The sequence below is a fragment of the Spodoptera frugiperda genome, chromosome 8 (genome assembly GCF_023101765.2).
Source record: "Spodoptera frugiperda isolate SF20-4 chromosome 8, AGI-APGP_CSIRO_Sfru_2.0, whole genome shotgun sequence".
Classification (NCBI taxonomy): Eukaryota; Metazoa; Arthropoda; class Insecta; order Lepidoptera; family Noctuidae; genus Spodoptera; species Spodoptera frugiperda.
In genome coordinates, this window is record NC_064219.1 from 98480 (window position 1) to 118895 (window position 20416).

A 20416-nucleotide genomic window follows, 5' to 3' on the forward strand; every position below is an offset into this window, starting at 1 on the left:
CGAGCCGGAGCCCCGGTAAACCCGCTAGGTAGTCCGCAGCTCCGGATCAGGCATCAGCCCTACTGGGCTTCATCTGTGGTGGTCTGATGGCTCTTTGAGGCGCGCGCGGAACGCTACGCGCCGCACGCACGGGTCTGGTTCTGTTCGGGCGGTGAGCTACCCTTGCTCGCCGTCCGCAGGCAAAAGCACTGGACACTAATTATCCCAATAAGTGGATCGGGAGAGGCGGACCTGTACCGTGGCCAGCTAGAAGTTCAGACCTGACCCCTATGGATTTTTATGTGTACGCCTCAAAGAGCCATCAGACCACCACAGATGGGGTCCAGTAGGGCTGATGCCTGATCCGGAGCTGCGGACTAGTTCCGAAAAGCAGGAGAAGGAACAGGGTGGTTTTAGTCAGTAAGAGTCTGACACTCCCTCTCGCCTCGCCCAAGATGGGAGAAGTCATTGGATGATTTTCTCCACTCTAAAAATGCACTTCAAAGATACACTCCTTCTGAAGTGAAGTGAACCAGTTTGTTTTATTTTGTTATCTGACTCAAGTTAAATTTGAAGCTTAAATATCGATATTCTTATTACTACCTTGTAGTACTTCATCGATGTTTTGGCAAAGAATTCAAATTATTCCCTATCATGTTATACCTTATCAGAAAGCTGAAGAATTGTAGATATTTTAACGCACATTTGCAGAACAGTTGTCATAGACTTTTTTTTAAATATCTTACAAAGAAAAACAACTTATCACAAATTTATTTACTTTTTTACATTCGATCGTCTGCTACGACTCAGTTGGTACAGTTATTTACAGTTTTAGTTTTCTAAATAATAAAGCAACTAATCTACTACACAAAAAAGCAAAAACAAAACAAAATTTAGCCACCAAAGACAAAACTGGGAGAAATAGCCAAAAAAATGGGAAATTTTATCAAAAAAGTTAAAATGCCGATAATTTGAACACGGTTAAGTTTGGGATATGGGGTCCCATGGTCAAATCAGTCAGGAATGATGTAAACTATCACGTCTTAAAGGATTTAGGTCGACTTACCCTTTAACCCTGTATAATTCGTGTAACTTGTGTGCACTGTGCACAGAACGTGGAGTACCTTCGTGACTACTTCTCATTGGGACTGTTTGTGACCGGGTGCAATTGAATTATTAAATGTATAATTAAACGTATAATTAACTTGGTAATTACACTGCCATATAGAAATATCATTATCACATTAATATGAGTTTATAGTTTTAGACATGTAACATAGAAATGTTCCGGACATTTTACACATTAAAAAGATATGTTTATTTTTTTTATGATATTAATAGCTTTGTAGCACAGTATGCTACGTAGTACCCCGCTGCTACGCCGCTACGCTCGGTGCTACGAGAGTCGTGTAGGCAGGCGCTGCTACAGCTTATGTAATAGGTAGGTATGTACTAGCCACACTCGGATCGGAAATAAAAAAAACATATACTTTGGTAACTTTTATTTCATTCGCATCAGTTATAATCATTTATTTTACATGATCTATACAATGTAGGTACCTACATGTCACATGTAGTCACTCATTGCCAATAAATATAATACATTGCGAAAGAATCAGTAAATTATGTACATCTACATGTTGCCATTGTATATTTGTCCGTATACATACAACTGTACGCTAACTATACATATATGTGGGTATATCACACTACTCTGACGCGAATGTCATCACACGCGTCACCTGACAGTGTAACGAGTGACACACCACGCACTGATACTGTGTAACACAGAAATTAAAACAATAATTATATTAGATATCGTCAATCGCTCACTAGCTCACATAAAATGTAGGCTTCCATTAACAAAATTAATGCGAAAATAAATAATAAACATTGAATACAACAACAACTAGCCTACAGCCTGCGCATGCGCACTCCGCGTGTCACACGAGGCTTCACGTCAGTAGAGCTGACTATAGGTAGCACCCTTACTGAACCAAGTTGACGGTTTATGACAATCATTAACGGGGACATACATGTATTGCCACCACTATCGTTTCCATAGCTGTACCACATTGCACAGACACAAGTAGTCACTCGTGTTGCCGTGTGTGCTGCCTGCCTGCTGTAGTCGTACTACTTACATTTAATGTAACATCCGACAAGCACGCGTCACCGACCACAGCACGATTTTGAATCGATAGGCCATGGTTACAGCTAACGTTGTTTTCTCAAAACTTTATAAACACAGGACATACATTGAATCATTACAATTAATTTACTTAACTAGTCGCAACAGCATCACACTGTGATATTGCAGATGCATTCATTGTCGCTAGACGAATGGACGAGTAGACCCAAACACCGGTCGAATGGAATAGAAACGTCCAATGGATGTGATGGACTGACGGACACAAGTTGATCTATTGCTAGTATATATCGAGCCATCCGTCTAGCGAGGCTGACTGCTACGCAGGCGGTACATATTCTACTGTATACATAAATACACTGAGATACTACATAACACGTAATCCAACTATTTACATGTGAGATTTCTGTTACGTGAAAAATATTTAATATTTTTGTAACATTACACCTACGAGTAACTAAGTAATATACTGAACTGTACAACATTTGATCTAACCAAACATAAGAAGCTCTGTTCGTTCACACACTGACACACACTATGTACCTGTGTTGTGTGTGAGTGTGTCGTACATTCTCTTTATACATAGTATAAATAACGTCGATCTACATTGTAACTTGCAAGTATCGAGGGGGCGCAAGAAGTGCGATGGATCCACATTCTCACTGCTATGGACTAACGCAGTCAGCTCCACAGTGGTAGCGCCCACGTGGTGTGCGTGGCCCATGTACATGTTCCTACATGTGGTACTTGCGGCGCTGACCAATACTGCTTGTACTTGTCTAGTTATGTGCTACATACATAATGCTTACACAGTCGGGGCAATAACATTAACACTACTAGGCACCCTAATGTACGTGTTAATCAACCTTTACATTTAGGGAACCCCTAAGCTATGTGACATTTTCATTTGGTTTCCACCAGCCAACAGTATAAGTAAGGGGTTGGTTTCGGCACTTTTAGTTAATGGGTGGTTTCATAACAATATTACATTATGTAGTAAGTAAGTCAATGTTAGGTCTCGATGTATAACTGCTGTGTAAGAATGCAGCATATTGAAACAGGTACAGCACTATTTAGACTTTCCACATTAAATAAATACTTTGTATTTTACATTTAGTACTTACATATAGGTAGACACTACATTAAAGATAGGGCCTAACGAAATGTTAATGCATTTACACATTTATAGGCGGGTCCGTGTCCCCAGCGGTCAGACCAGGGCGGGCGCGGCGGGGTCGGGGCGCGGCGCCAGCGGGCGTCACAGCCGCGCCGCCACCACCAGCGCCGACACCGCCAGCAGGCACAGCCCGCTCACGCCCGCGCGGCTCGACTCCGACAGGATGCTCTTCCCTGCAAGTGGTGGGCGATTGTTAGTGGACAGCATCCTTACGACTGCAAACGAACGAGACTAGTATAATGTCGCGCTGGCGGCGGTGGCTTACATCGCTCGGCCAGCTTGCGATGGCAGCAGCAGTCCCGCAGACGCGCGTACTGCGCGCAGTCGTGCGCCAGCGGGCGGCAGCGGCGCGCGCCCACGTAGCACGTGTGCGGCAGCCAGGGGAAGGGCTCGCGCACGAAGCGGCGCTCGCAGCAGCAGTGGTCGGCCAGCACGCGCGTCTCGCAGTACGCGTACTCGCGCTCGCTGCACGTGCCGCAGCCCGGCCGCGTCGGGGGGACTGCCACACAACACACATTCCTTTTAATGGAAATTGCATGGGAAAACTAATTTCTATACGCAATGTTACCTAACTTTTTTATGATATAGGCCGGTAAACGAGCAGACGGATCACCTGATGGTAATTAAGCAATCGCCCATGGACACCCGAAACACCAGAGGCGTTCCAAGTACGTTGCCGGCCTTTTGAGGGTTAGGAATTTAAGGGTTATTGGGGAATCGGGGATTGGGAAGATTGGGAAGGAGATAATTAGGCCTCCGGTAACCTCAATCACACAACGAAACACAACGCAAGAGTTGTTTCACGTAAGTTGTCTGTAGTAACTCCAGTTGTGGAGTAACATTCGATAGCTCAGTAGCTCAGTGTGAAGGTCGCTGGCTATAGATTACAGCGGCAGTGTCCGATGTCATTGAGTGCGGCTATACGAGCAGTACGGCAGTACGCGTCATTGCGAGACTAGTTATTATTCGAGGATGACACACGATCAATGCAAACCTTACGTCACAGAACAATAGCAGCCAGTTAAGGTCGGAGACACACAGGGAGCTGTGGGTCTAAGCACATTGTACACTTGGGGTCGGTACGAACTGGTGTTAGACTTGAAGTCAGCACATAATTTAACAAAATACAACAAAATTCTGCGCTTTTGTATCAGTTGAAAATATCACATCTCACGAATCAGTTTAAAACAGCTCTTCAAAAATGTATGTAACGCTAGTCGTTTAACGACGTAACCCTCTTTCTAAGCAATCACCATTTTACAAATACACCAACCAAACGAAGCAGTACCAACATACACCGAACTAAGGGACACCGGACACTGGCACCGAGCTGTGTGTATCACTGACATTACCCGCGCACGTGCCACCCAACTTAAATGCGCCAATATAATAATGCTGTACTCCCAGCTAACTAGGAGAGGTGTCACACTTGCAAGCCTGCAGGATACATCTAGGCACACGTATATACTATTATGTCTATGTTTGTGTTACAATACAGTTGTGGATAGTTCCCGAGTTATGTATGACACACACCGATGTATCCAACATCGAAGTGTATGTAACGAGAATGGTTCGCGATCTTAGTAGCAAGCAGCTGGGGCGACGCCGAACGATTGAGAACCTGCCATCAGCCTCACCGTGCGGTAGTTGTTGTTATTGTGATAAACAAATTGAAAGTATTGCAATAATTGACGTCTGCAACACCGCGGTGTATTGCGAGATGTTGGTGGCGCATGTGCAGGCCGCGCGGCCGGTATCGATTGCCGAGCCACGCCCGCGCCGCGCCGCGCCATACAGAGACTGATGCATCGCTACCGACAACCAATTACATCAAACGCGCTAATTATAATATCTATCAAAGATGAAGGAGCTTACAGTTCGGTATTCATACCCAATAACTACGCTACTCAAATTATTTTTCTTAATGTATATCCTTAAGCAAATTAAGTTTTTTAACAAAGCATTCGGAGCGGTCAATTGTCCAGTTTATTGAAAGAACACAGAAGTGCAACGGCTCAATAGTCACGGCCCTGGACTGAAGGTTACACCAGGAGCTTGGCTTACGTGATGCGACCAGCAGCGACACTACCTTCCTTCTCGAATCCTTCGGTTGGAAATTCTAATATTTAATTAGGTTACTCTATGAGACATGAGACCGCAGTATGGTCAGTAGGTAGTTTGGGCGGTGTGGTGCGGACGTGTGTGTTTACACGAAGACTCCCATATTGTAATGTTATGTAGTAGATACGTCACGCAGTACTGTAACACGCCGCTGACATTGACACCGGCGGACAATGCTGTGACAGATCGGGCGGCCGCCCCCGGGCCTCGCCGGCTCCTCACTACACGCCCACCGACCTTCCATCCTACCGTGATGTGCACTTGCAGCACGTAATGTATGGGGACGGGGGACTAACTTGTAATTACATGAATTAACTTGTACATTACATTCCGGTGTGAGTATATAGCAGATAGTTTGACATTTGCTGAGGTTCTACTTTGTACACACGACCATGATCACTTTAAAACTTTACCTGTATCTGTCGATTCTGAGTTATTTCTGTGATTTACTCATCTAGTTTAATTATGAAGCTCATTGACAGAAATGAATCATTTCAGATTTCCAAACCTCTACCTTCGACTAGATAATACAATCTTCTGAGTGGAATTGAACCTGCGCTGAACATAAAACGAACCTAACGTGGTTAAAGTCAACCGAGTAATCAACATAGTCTTTGTAAAGAATTTGCCGTTACTTTACCAATTTTCTGTTGGCTCTAAGCCTTAATTGGCAAATGAGTTTAAAATGATTACAGCTCAGCAATGTCTCAGTATCAGTGCCTGTATTGTGATAACATCTGCAGCACAAGATCAGCCTGTAATTGCCAAGTAATTGTCATGTAACTGCAGTGCAATTACGCGGGCAGTGGACACAGACACCGCACATTACTGGCGACTGGACACCGCGCCGTGTGCACACTAAAGGAAAAATAAAATGTTCCCTCGTGTGTTGTAGCATGTGCTTGCGACAACGTATACTTGATGGTAGAATCAAATGAACATCTTTAAACTTAGCGAAGGCTTTTAAAATGTACACTTTCAGTAAAACACTTTAAGAACTCAAGTAGAAACCATTGAGACTTATCAACATAACACATTATATGGGTACTGGCAGCGTGGCCGCGCCGCGCGTGTCACATGTCGCGATAATGAGGGATCCTCTTCCAACGACCGCACCATCGCCGCTGTAATACTACCGCACATTGTTGGCGCCTCTACCCAACCCCACATACAAACACATAGTGTTCTTATCCGTATATATCGGAAACAAGCTTACAGTCATGTCCGCCGCATTAAGAGAACACTCCGAAACCGAAGGTAATATGAACATAAGTGTATTAAGAGGATTGTCGCAACTTCGTAGGAGGTAAAAGAATACGTGAAAATATGCTCACACTGCAACATGTATGTAGCTGATAAACACTACAGTTAAATAAAAAGAATGAAACAGATCAATTAAAAGAAGTCCCAACCACACGACTATAAATAGTTGTACCTACTTCAGTGTGAAGTACATAATGCTTGCTTATTGCCGCGCATTAGTCACGAGTCGTCTACAGTCGTAGGTGATTGTATCTGGTGTTAACCTGATGCGTGCGTGATCTCTTCCATCAACTGCATCTGTACTAATACTAGTCCTATACATAGTAATCCTGGATCATGTTACGTCATCTCTTTATCACGCAAATATTAACTAGTAGAGAAAGCATTAAGCCCACCTTATAAGTGTATTATGATTTTGATAAATAAATATTTAGAAAAATTGTGGCAGTAGTGACCCGTGGCCCTCGGCTCACGGCTCATGTTGTTAATCCCGCGTCCTTGACTATTGTTCTAATTTGTACCGACTAATTGGAGTAACTCAAGCAATTGTTGGTTGCGTCACTTACTTCGCTCGGTTTGTGCCGGAATGGCGACGATTCATTTACGATTTAGATCCCGGATTATTGTGATATTAGATGAATAATAAAACGTTTTCTTGAAATTCATGAAATTCAGGTGTCGTAGATCGGATCAGATCGTTTTCTAGGTGAGAAAAGAATTGTTGAGATTTTCAATATTCGAACATTCGTGTAACATAATGACAATAGTCCCGCCGGTAGCCGGGCACTAGTGTTGCTTACTGTCTTCCACGTTGAGGGCGGCGGCGGCGTGGCGCGCGGCGGCCGTGGACACGTCGTGCTCCACGAAGTACTCCTCGTAGCGCACCTCCAGCAGCGTGTCGCCGCCCGCCCAGCGCTCCGACTCGTTCCCGCGGGACCCGTTGCCGCGCCCCGTGCCCACCGGCTTCGACGCCGCCGCGTGCCGCACCTGCACCGCCACGGACACCATGTAATCAACCTTCTTTTGCACATATGTATGTATAGTATTACATTCTGCATTTTGTTTCCTATCGTATCATCATCATCATCAGCCGGAAGTCTACTGTCTACTGCTGAACAAAGACCTCCCCCTAATTTTCTTTCGTATCGTATAATAGAATGTAATAGTTGGTTCACCAGTACTTCAGGCACCCTGAAGATGACGTCGGCGGCGATGGCGGTGGCCAGCAGCGGCACCAGCGCTACCGCGGCGACGGCCAGCCACAGCCACGGGCGTCGCGCGCGCCGGTGCGACACCATACCATCGCTCGCGCAGCACCCTGCACACACTGCAACAACACACAATTCTTCAGTGATGAAAACTTTCGAAGCAGATACAGACGTGTCTAGGCGCACCTTTTGGCGCACGCGCAACTTGGACGAACTTTGGCGCGTTTATAAGCGCGTATAAGTCTATTGCGAGTGCGCAGCGCCGCCGGTTCGATAGACACACCGAAATATGTGTGATTATTCGTAGTGCGTAAGGTTGCACATGTGTAGGCACGTGTGCTGAAACTATGTACACTTACTACGCTTAGAAAAGTACGCCAATCTGAAATCGCCCTAATTCCAAAAAAAACTTTCATAATGATGTCATTCTATATCCAAGTTCAGAATTGAATTATTCTGCACGTACAAACAAGTGGTGATTGCCACAGTACCTATATCTAAGTATCATTTAGTATAGCGAATAAATGTGGCAAATACAGGCTGTGTGTTGTACAAATGGCTGCATTACTCGGTACTCTCGGCATGCTGTCATGTCCTACGGCAACGCGGGCCGGCAACAAGCACAACGTGAGAAGTTCCAACAAAGCACACTGGACACTTGAACACAGTGGATTACCTCCTGGCTGTCACGATGTAATTTGGACCTTCGATAAATACCAATTTATTTGAAGAATCGGTATTTCAAAGTAAGTGTTACTGTCAATTCCCAGTTTCAGTGAATAGATCTTGGGAACAAACGAACCACTTGTATGAGCAGTGGGCCTTCTGTACCCAGCAGTGTGCAGTGCGGCGTGCAGTGAGCAGTGATTGGGATGCGCTGCACGTGCGCGCCCAGCTAGCCGTAGAGAACGCGCGCGAACATTGGCAACCACTCGCTGCGCGATTAGTACGCCGGCGCCGCGCCGGTGGCACCTGTACCTGCGACCTGGGAGCGCTCTCTACTGCTCGGATCTACTACTGGCACAACAATATATTATCAAAGGCACATGTCACATTAGACGAGTGTGGTTAAGCAGTAATTTTGAAACCGACTTGAACAACAAATAAGGAGGTTCTCAATTTGCATTGAATGAATATCAGTAAATAACAAACCGCGCTTTGTAGACAAAAAATATAGTTTATGTTCAACCTTCATTGCGTATTTCTTCTTAACGGTTGTTTTTCACGGTTGTCAAGTAACATTTTAATATATAGGTTATTATATGAGCATGTATAGTCTTTTAATATTGATGTCATGTCAAACCAGGTGGCTAATCAGGTCGCAGGAAAGTGGTGTAAGGGCCCGACGCGCCCACGTGTGCCCAGGCACGTACAGCGGCCACTAACTTACTGACATATTTGAGTGCTCATAGTCACATCGCCACTTGTTTGTCACATCATCAGAAATCAATGCAAGTTAACACATAAACACAGCGACACGAAGCCATGAGTTACTTGGAATCAAGCAATCTAGTTTTAACTGCTATTCCACAGAGAAATGAATAGATGTAACAAAAGTAAACAGGAAAATAAATAAATAGGTAATAAATGTCGCCGTTGTGAGAATCGATGCGAGACCAATGAGCCAGTGTTGAGCAAGCGACGACAAAAACTCGGCCTTCAATGAGCTGCCGCACAAATTGTAACTGATCACGTAAAGCGGCCGAGAAAAACGGCGCGAGATTGTTATTATACACAGTTACCGACTAATCGTAGAAATGATTTGCTACAACCGAATGTTTACCTCTACAAAGATCTTTGTGAAATCGTCAGAGCTAAATATTACACGAACGTTTGCTAATGTTATAGTAAACAGTGTTCTAACGAGCGCATAAACATGCTCCGAGATATGGTTCAATAAATCAATAGTATTGTAGATGGCGCCGCGGCCGCTGCTCGCGCGGTTATTATTTCAGATGCTCGGCTGACGTTTTAAGAGTTTACAATTATTTCCTTTGAACATTGCGAAACCTGATGGAGGAAATGTTGTAAGATCCGAGTACTGCCAACTCTAAAATCATTCTTGAAATATTTCATATTTTTTCTTGAAAATCCGTGATATTGGTAACTATTGACAAAAATATAATACGCAGCTCGTATTGTGTAGATAACATGAGTTGGTAATGTTTCAATACTTTCAATATAAATACATACATGTACGTATATGTACTCGTATAGATGTGGGTAGGTATAGCTAACACCTTCAAACTTTTTATGTGCTTACGATTTATGACAATGTAAAGTGGATAGACGAAGTGTTTCGACGATTTCAGATAGTGCTGCCTCAAGGACCGCACTATAAACCACTCGCCACTCATCGTCCTATAAAAAGATCAATAAACTGTTCCCGTTACAATGTCGTAAACCAAAAATATTATTCACCTTGAAATGTTTCAGAAAACGATTTGAAAATTATTTCTATAGCAAATATATTTCGCTCGTATCTCAATAAATAAGTTTCCACCACCTCAACGCGTCTCGTAGCCGGTAACGCTGCCACACATAATAATAGAATAATTTCACAATTTTAATTAATTCAAAACTAGACAAAGACCGCTGTTTGTCAAATAAATAAATAAAAAAGAGTAACATACAAATAATGAGTGACTGACAATGATTCGTGTCTACTGGCAGCTGACTGGGTGTCGGGCGCGTCCGCCAGGGAGCGGCCAGCGGGCAGTCAAACAGATTGTACAACATTCTGCTTTACTTTCGGAGAAATGATGTCTGTTTAGCTGAGCTTTATTATAGCTAATCCATTGCTTTGAAATAACACAAGTAACACAGAATTACGGAACTAAACCAAATAGTTTCACCAAAACCTTCAGTCTTTGTTCTAAAGGATCTTTGAATAGCTAACCAGAACTAAGGTTCGACTAATTAGAAATAAATTAACATAATTAATTATTTATTTATTTTTATTAGGATTTTAGGGGAGGCTGCTGGTTTGGGCTCCGGCGCTGACTGCTGCATGCTGGGTCAAATTCCTTGCAGGAGTTACCTATGTGTACACTGCACTGTGCACACCATCCGAATGATGTGTGTACATAGTGTGTGTGTGTGTGTACGTCCGCAGCTTTGTAAGACGACACGCGGTGATGGCGCCGTTCCTGTGTAGTGTCGCTACTGGACACCACTTTTAGGTTGATACGTTTCTTATATTTCAGGCAATTATTGTATGAAATATGTTCCTGAATTATTTTTATATGATAGTAGCTAAACCACACGTTCAGTTGGTTCTTGCCACTAGCTCGAGCTGAATGGGCAGTGGAATAGTAAGTAGGTACTACTCGATCGTTGGAGAAGATAATATGTTCAGCAGTGTTGAGGTAAACTTGCACCAAAGTGTATGCACAGCACTCATAGGTTAGACCGGAGTGAAACTGTCTCCTGACAATAAGATACAGCGATATACTGGGTGCAGTGGCTGGCGGTGCAGTGCTGACTGTGCTGGTGTTGACATGCGTCTTATCAGCACGAGTCCGTGCGGCGCGGGCTTTCGTACCGAGCGCACCCACCGCTCGCACAGTACCTGTAGTGCGTGTGAATGAAGCTCTCACGTCCACACTGATAACGATAAGCTCGGGTTTACAATGTTGCAATATGTGAGCACTTGTGGGAGTTGACGTCATTGGAGTATGTAGGTGTGACGTAACACGAAGGTGCAGCAGTTTGGGGCTCACAGTGTAAGTAGGATATAGAATAAAAAGTACACTTAGGTAACAATGTACGGACATTCTACAATTCCACATTGACTGCAAATGTAAGGTCTTGACGACGGTGGCGGGTGACACGCGTAGGCAAAGGTTTCAGTTAGTCATTAATTTTCCTTATAGGTGCTGCACCTACATACACTTCTCATCAAAAAAATCGAAACACTTTCGTTTTTATTTATTTAAAATATAATTTAAAATTATATTCATAATTATAATTTACACAAAGAATGAATATGCTGTCTGACAGCGTCTGCCAGTCACTGGTTTATGACCGTTACATCGCAAAGAAATAAAACAACAATATCGACTGACTATCGAGTGTCGACTCAGTCGACTGATATAAAAAACTAAATTGCAATAATGGACATAGCGGGCTGCGGCAGTGCGCGGCGCGGTCTTATTCACAGCACATAACAGTAACAGCGGCCGGTAGACAGCCGCCACTGGCGTCAGCTACGTGACTCTGTGGAGGACACTCCAATGTTTTCAGTAGGTACATGTAGTTACATCGCGAATATTTTACTGTCGCTTGCTTATACCCAACTGTTTTCTTGTTGCTTGAACAGTTACTCGTGAAATATCATATAATATCATAATATAAGACTACACTAGTACAGCAGCGCATGCTCGCCGCCCTTCCGCGCAGGTGCAGCACTTGTAGGACAATGACGGTTGATATGAATCACGTCGTGTGCGCGCGACGGCGCATCAAATGTATCAATCAACTTGCTACTCACAAATAGTAGCTCACTTCTAGGTACACCAGCTTGTGGATGTATTGGCAATAAACGCCGTCCCACGTTATCCCTCAGCATCAGGTAAGTAGAAGAAGAGATCCCATGTCTAATATCGTGCAACAAGTAAAGTGACGAGCTGACTAAAATGTTGAAACATAATTATGTTTCTGATGGTAGGTACTGGTTGGGTGAAGGTGCGGTTGCGGCTGGAAATGGTTTTACTTACTTACATGTTAAACGTTTGATGATCGCAGTGTAAAGGTTCAGGTTTCTGTTGAATCTACAGCGCCTCAGTCCGTTGTAGGTGCTTTTTCAGTGATGGCTCATCACTAACAATGTTCACCACATTATTCGTGAAAACCGTTGACGGTCTCTATGTATAAGCTCTAAACCTACTGGCCGAATGTTTAAACCATGAAAGGTTTCTCAGTAGTTCGCATGCTTGTTAAGGAATTCGTAGCCTAATTTAAAGGCTGAGAAAAATTATGCTATTAAGGTAGACCAAAGTCAGATAGCTCCGATGGTTAGATCCAAGCTGTTGGTATTACGACGGAGTGGAGCTCTCTGACTGTCACCAGCAGTACTCGTGCTCCACTGGGCACAGAGACTCGGCGCAGTTGCCTCATGGACCGTGACCGAAGTACTTTGACACGGTGTGCGTAACTAAAGTTATTGCAAAAACTTACCTAATTTGTTCTTAGCTCTTGCAAAGACGGGTCCGATATCAGAAACCAATTGATATTTACCAATACATTTTGGTAGTGCAGTTACTATTTTATTATAATATACCTACATAGGCAATCAGGTACCTACGTATTACATTTTCCGTGTAAAAGCCTACATAGATACTGAACTAATCATGTTAATGTGTATGGTAGTAAATAAGTTTATGTATGTGACTAATATTCACTGTGACTATAGTTTCTCGCGTCGTTGAGATCACTCCGTCTGTCGACAGAAGTGTGACAATAAATGATGCAGAGGCCTGAGTGCCGCTTCCTGCGAACCGTGACCAGAAGCCAATCAATACAGTACCATATTGATGTAATAACATAATAATTGTAGGTACCTAGGGAGGTATATCATGCGTAACCAGTAAAGTAGGTACCTACCCAAAGTTCTAGTTAACTACTGAAAATTAAAGACCATTATAGGTATAACAAGTACGTATAGATAGGTGTAAGTTATTTACAGATCAACCGCCATCTATGTGTATTACGTGGGTGCAATACATATTTGTATAATCCATTAATCCATCACTGGTTGTTCCAGTAACAATGCTCACCACATCACTAGTGACAAACGGTATAAACCAGTATTAACTTTGATTTTGTACAGTATCTTCTGTCTGAACTTGCAAAAGAAGAGATTTGTATAAGTAGTCGGGTGCACTGGCCTTCAAACACGGTGTCATTGAACCGGGCCACCCTTTCCGGAGGGTCGCGGTAGGGGCAGGTGGGACCCCAAGCAGTGCGAAACTAGGTCAGCGGGCGCCGCGCGGCCAGACCACATGCATACTGTAGGAGCCAGACATTCACATGATTCAAGCAGGCGCTAGGCCACAGAAGGCAGGCGGTCGATTTATACACACTGAAAGCAGGTACTTTATAATACCTAATAGGTATCATACAAATATTTTCATCTTCTAAATTAATTTGGTTATTAAGAATAGCTACCTGAATTACCTCTCAATACTAATGTAGGACTCAATAATAAAGAGGGAACATTTGTATGTACTATTATGTTTGTGTTTATTTAAAAAATCATGTAGAGCATATTCTGAATGCCTATAGTTATAGGTACCTGCACACTATACAATGTGCAAAGCAGCACATGAATAGACAGTCCGCACAGTAGGGCACAAACTTATCTGTATTGTAGGCGAGTCCGTCACAACCGACATCTCTATAGCTGTACATTGTATGAACCCTTCATCGCCTCGTCTCGCTCCCCGCTCAATGGCACGTCCGGCACCACAGCTGCTCACAGGGACGACATAATGCCTCATTCAACAGACACCACTACTCCAGCGGACACAATGCCAGCGCAGAGTATACACAGTGGCTACAGTACTGGAGTACCGAGCCAGGTACTGTGTGGACAAAGCCACGGCAAACAGCTAGGCGCGCCAACTGTATGTACTTAATGATACGGCGAACTGTTTGATAAGTCAGACTACACAACTCCATGTACGAGCGTGGGGAGGACGGAGTCAATAGTTATGTGAGGAAGGAAAATTGAATATTAGCAACCCATGTACTCGTGGTACCTACTACTTATAGCCTGTTTTGTACTTATTATTCTGTGGTTTAGTGCTTGAACTGCTATCTATGGTAACTAGAGTTTACCCCTCCATTTATAAATAAAACATACAAGTTCACATTCATATCACACCCAAACCCGAAACAACAATTTGTGAATCACACAAAGAGTTGCTTCGTGCAGGAATCGAACCCGCTACACGTTGCGCGGCAGCCGGTTGGCCAGCCACCGCGCCAACCGTGCAGTCAAGTTAGTACTCGTACCTATGTACATGTAGTGTGATGCAAAAATGAATAAAGAATTCACAAGTTTTCTCTAAATATTACATGATGTATTTATATGTTATTTACCTGAGCTATAGGTACCTATTGAACAATTTATAAAATTACTTTCAATGAAAATGACGCCATGCTCAAGTTCGGTTCCAAATTATCACTTAAACCGACAGTCCTGACTTTATCAATCCAACAAATTGAATATTTAAATAAGCAGTTATGTAAATACGTTGTATCGTTCACGTCCTCAGCATTTGGCGACACTCCGCTTATTAATAAAACACGACTTCACACTACTCACTGAATATTGAATGGCATGCAAATGTTTCGTGTGAAGTTTCCAAGTTACATCGATGTGGTAACTAAACTGGAGGTCGTTACTGATCTTCAAATTATTATGTTTTGTGATTGAGAAGTAAACTTGATTATAGACCTGTGATCGATATGAATGGACTAATAAATGGTGCAGTAAGTAGGTGCGTGTAAGTGGAGCACGCACGCGGAACCAGGCGCGGCTCGGAACAAAGCCGATGAATTATGCAGTAGGATGCGCTCGCCGCTCGCCGCTCGCCCACCACGCGTCGATACACGCCGACAGTTCAAGCATTTGATTTCGGCAAAGAGATGCACCATGCAAGTTCCGTGACTGATAAGAAAATGGTTGTGAATCACCTAATACCAGGTTACAGGGACTGTACTCATTACTAATGTGTGCTTACTTCACTGACCGACCTACTTTAAACGTAACACAACACCGTCTCATGATCATGCATGATCCATAACCATTTAGTAGTTCCTAGTTGCATGCATTGTGACTGTTTAGGTGCAGTACTCCAAGCACTGTTAGTTATACTTTGTGCCAACCAGTCACCAGTCCCTAATTCTATTTACTCGACAGATGTGGCGTTGCTGGTGCGTTGTGTGTTATCATACAAGTTGTAAGAACTAGTGGCAGGTCCAGTTTACACCGGGCCGGGGCAGGTCCTGCACACTCACATGCTCCAGTGGGCGGATGATGTTGCATAAAATGACTTGAAGATTAGTTAATCATTGGCACGGAGGTCACAGCTATCAGTAGTGGCGAGTGGCGACGTCATTGCATTAGCTGATGATTTGAACAATGAAGGAAATCCTCGTTACTGGAATTAGACTGCTTACTGGAGTTAGTAGGTAATACGTAAAGTGGGATTTAATGCGTTTCCTTGATCAAACGTGGAATCTTCCAACTGCGGTACAAACACACATATCTACAACTCGACATACATAAATGTCCATACGCGACATATATTATGACCGCAATCCTTGTATGAGACTATTAAATACACAAACTGTGGACATACATACATAACTTCACGCCTGTCTCCCCCATGGGAGGCGATAGGCACTAGGCACAGATAGTTAATGGACCTCCGATTGCTACGAATTTTACATAGGTACCCCTTTCGCTTTCGTCATCTACAGTCATCAGTCTTTTTATGCATGCTCATCGGTAGATATACTTGCTATAATTAATTGTGAATACCAGTATACCTTACCTAAGCTGTATAAGAACCTACATGATTTGTAGTATTAAAGTGCCAAAAAGAGGTTTTTGACTCTGAAATAAAATAACTATACACTGTAGGTCCGTACTAAATATATTTCATAGGTACCTAATAAAAATACAACATTTTATATAAATCGTCTGTCAGCTTTGCTGACTGTACAGAGAAAACAAATAAAATAAGTTCTTTTATCTTTTCTGTGGAGGTATATACGCATACTTTAACATTTACTTGGATCAAGTCATCATCCGCTGCTGATCACACAATGTTTTTTTTTTATATTCTGAAAAAAGTTTTTATTGTTCCAGACTTCCAGTCCGGTAGTAGGTACCTAAACACTTGGTGACGTTGACGTGGAGAGAATCTATATATTAATACGTGATGCAAAAACTTTGGACCGCTTTTTACGAAAATTGCGCGGACGTAGGAGCATAAAATTTGGTACACTTATAGTTTATGTGTAGGAGAAGTGCAGGGCGCTAATATTTTTCAAAAATAATGCTTATAAAGTACATTAAATTAATAAATAAAACATTACACACACATGCATAGTATCTGATCGTATTTGACAAAACGTCAAAATCGATAGACAATGCGATGATATTGACGTCTCATATGAATAGAGTTTTATAAAAGAGTTTGTTTGAGTTTGAGTTAAATAAAAATTATCCTTGAACGTATGTTAAGTGGTATTGTAAATTAAATCGTATATATGGTTGAATTTCAACCACTAGGCGACCACTAGTTAAATTAAATACCTGCGAGAGGAAGGTATCTACGTGTTGTGAGGTGTGTCAATGTGTAATAATGTTTATTATAGGAATTGTAAATAATTTATGTGGCGACAGTGCCTAAGCTCGCTGTCTGACTGCCAAATTCGAAAATACGTGACTATAAGACATTGCTATTAACGATTTTTTTTTAAATTACAGTATCATGTGAGTGAGTTAGCACGTTTTAGAGAGTTACTAGATGGTACTGGTAGATGGTAGATGCCATAGATCACTCACTTACCGCCTAATACAAGCTACAACTTTATTTTTTACCCTTTGACTACTCCTGTAGGGAATGAGAGGTGTGATAGTGTTCTTACAGTAACTGACAATTATGACAGACTCGAGGTGCTACATAGTTAACACACAACAGGCAAAAAAAACCAACCTTTGCGTTATCAAGTAACTGGCGTAACACAGTAACCACAGAGCCCTGCCTACTGATAGCCGAGTCACTCACTCACTCACTCGCCTAGTAGACGAGCGGACAACTTTCTCACGAGCACGGAATGACACACTGCGCTATTGTTACTACTTAATTGGTATCTAGGTCTGCCGCACCAGCCCATTCAATACAGCTGTAGGTAGCTAGGTTTTGAAATCATTGTTATAAGTACTTACCTAAGTTGATATTGAATTGTTAAAATTGAATTAATCATTGTTTTCCAAGCCTAAGCAGGTAGACAATTAATATAAACATGGAGATGGAGAGTTAGAAAGATGTATAGAATTTTTATTCTATTGTATTACAATCACATCCGCACCTACTTATTACAAGTATAATAGTGGTTACTATAGATATAATAATACACAAATTTCACCAATTATTACAATAGTTTGTTTATAACATCTGCGCCAGATCGAATTCCAAACTTCGTGAAATTAATTCGTGCGATTTTTTCAGAAAATGAATAAGATTGCATGTAAGTGTGAACACTAACAGGTAGGCACTATTGGTTGTATCATTTTGGATTTGACGTCACCGTGCAGCTCGAGGGTTGCCAACCACGTACCACCCCGCCCTGCGAGCGTTCTGACGTGTGCAGCGTGTCCAGTGACGTCACACGCAGACAACTGGCGCCTGCCGCCTTAACAGTGTTCGCAACAGTAACTACACAGTACAAACTACACCGTGGTAACTACGTAGTCTATCTAAGTGAATATCAATTTACTAGCTAAATAGGTGCTGTAACAAGGTAACTACTGCCAGTTCGTGAAATTCTTAATTCATTACCTATCGATAAGAATAACGATTGTAAAAAGACAATTTATTTGGTCACCTTTAATTAATGGAAGCAAAATGTAAATTAATTCGTTGGGTACTTTATTTTTGTTCAACAGTCTGTTGTTTAGCGTGCGGTGAAGGTTAAAAACTTAACCCCTACTAACAAGATGTAGATAACTATTAGGTATACTTTTTTTGAGGGGGGACAATCATCCCATGACTATTACAACTACTAGGTGCCCTGAGGTTTTGATAATGCAAAACTATTGCGTGAATTAATGACTGCCGTATTCGTGTTTATTTTTCATTTGATTTTTGAAGTAATCTACTGTGACCTTGGCAATAACTTTTCTAATCAACATAAATAGTGTAGAAGTAGACCTACCCTCTGGCTCTCTGCCCTTGAGAAATATATTTCATATTTTACTTACTTAATAAGAATTTCGTGGAAAGCCTAGTCAATTCGGTGTCGTGCTGGAATCAGATATGAAGTAGTGAGGTCACTTCAAGGCAGCAACCTGTAATGGCGACTAGCGGCTGCTGTGCTAGCGTGTCGATAATCTGAGCGGTCATCGTTGATCGGGCGGATGACGAGCGCGGCGCGCCGTCAAATGTCAAATGATTTAATAGGAAATAATTAGTAGAATTAAGTTCTAGAAATATAGGTATGTAAGTAATTAGGACTTTCACATTGAATTCAACTCCCATTGAGTAAGTAATGTCACAGAATACTAGTAATGTCATCGGAGTCACTCTGCGAATGACGCTTATTGCTCTATCAATTAAAAATGCTATATTCTTAGAAATGTTTAATTAACTCATAGATTTAAGTTCAATAACTATTTAGGATATAAAATAAAAGGACTGTCGGGAGTCGTACAGTGTACTTGTGCCAGTAGCAAACAGCAGCTGGTCGTGCAAAGATACCTCGGTGCACGCCAACTAGGACTGCACGACTGTCGCCTCAATTAACTGGGAACTTTAGTTACTGGTAAATTACCAACGACATGCGATCACTGCTCACCCTCACACGCTGCAAGTGCGCCACATATTACTTAACCGAAAGGAATAAGAATTATGCAGTGTCCTAACTAAGGCCGGAAATGGAGTGTCTATTCCAGGAGCTGCCGCAGTCTGAGGCCTTAACATATTTAACCTATACATTACATTGGCGCGGGTCTAAGTTCTATTGATTTAATTTGAGTGGTTAAAGCTCTGAAATGTTTAGCCTGTGGTTTGGCTGTCAGTGTCACAAGTTATGGGTGCTACTGGGTGCCTAACGATAATAACCGAAAGTCCGCAAGTCAGCTGATCCAAGTAAATAGTATCACAACTAAGTAGGTGTTACTTTCAATGTGATTACACTGAATGTTAGTTTTACTACTGAATATTAATATTGTAAGAGTGCATTTCGTCAAGTAAACCAATTTCGGCGTGGATGAACATTGGTCAACAAAGTTAATTTAGTCAAGTTACTTAACTGCTAAGCAATTATTCTAGACAAACAATTAATTAAAGTAAATAATAACTATGTATTCCCATATTACCTAGCTAGTTTGCCAAAGTCTAAATCAGATACTTTTCAAGTTGTATTATTTTCCGCGGAAATATAATTACTGTACGGTAAATACTTACAAGTTTCAGCCGGTACAGGAGACAGCACCATAAATGAGTCGCCTTCTACCGTGTCACAGCACAGGCAACTTAGTTTCCTGCAGGCACTGACACACGCACTGTTACGTACAAACAGGGATTGAATATTCCAACGTGTAGCGGAGTGTCGCGCGCGGCCCGCGTCCTGTCGCCGAGTGTCGCGTGTCGGAGTAAACAAGCGGCCGCACCACGCATGCGCCGCGCCTCGCGCCCGCCGCCATACTGGACCACTCGGCGCGAACTACCACTACACTAGTACTGGCAGACTCGCCGCGAGGCGGGAAAATAATACGCA

The 20416-nt window shown here is 42.5% G+C and overlaps 1 protein-coding gene across 2 annotated transcripts; it reads right to left on the reverse strand.

Moving 5' to 3' along the window:
- Positions 1 to 1466: 1466 nt before the first annotated feature.
- On the reverse strand, positions 1467 to 20343 carry LOC118275443 (uncharacterized). 2 transcript variants are annotated; one of them, XM_035593396.2, is made up of 5 exons: positions 20104 to 20343; positions 7871 to 8016; positions 7490 to 7676; positions 3571 to 3804; positions 1467 to 3478 (listed from the first exon to the last, which is right to left on the reverse strand). In XM_035593396.2, exons 1-5 carry the CDS (start codon positions 20132 to 20134, stop codon positions 3387 to 3389), a joined length of 690 nt encoding a protein of 229 aa, XP_035449289.2. In that variant the 5' UTR covers positions 20135 to 20343; the 3' UTR covers positions 1467 to 3386. The 2 variants fall into 2 exon arrangements, with proteins under 2 accessions (XP_035449289.2, XP_035449288.2); XM_035593395.2 differs by having other exon boundaries at positions 7865 to 8016; positions 20104 to 20341.
- Between the last annotated feature and the right edge of the window lie 73 nt (positions 20344 to 20416).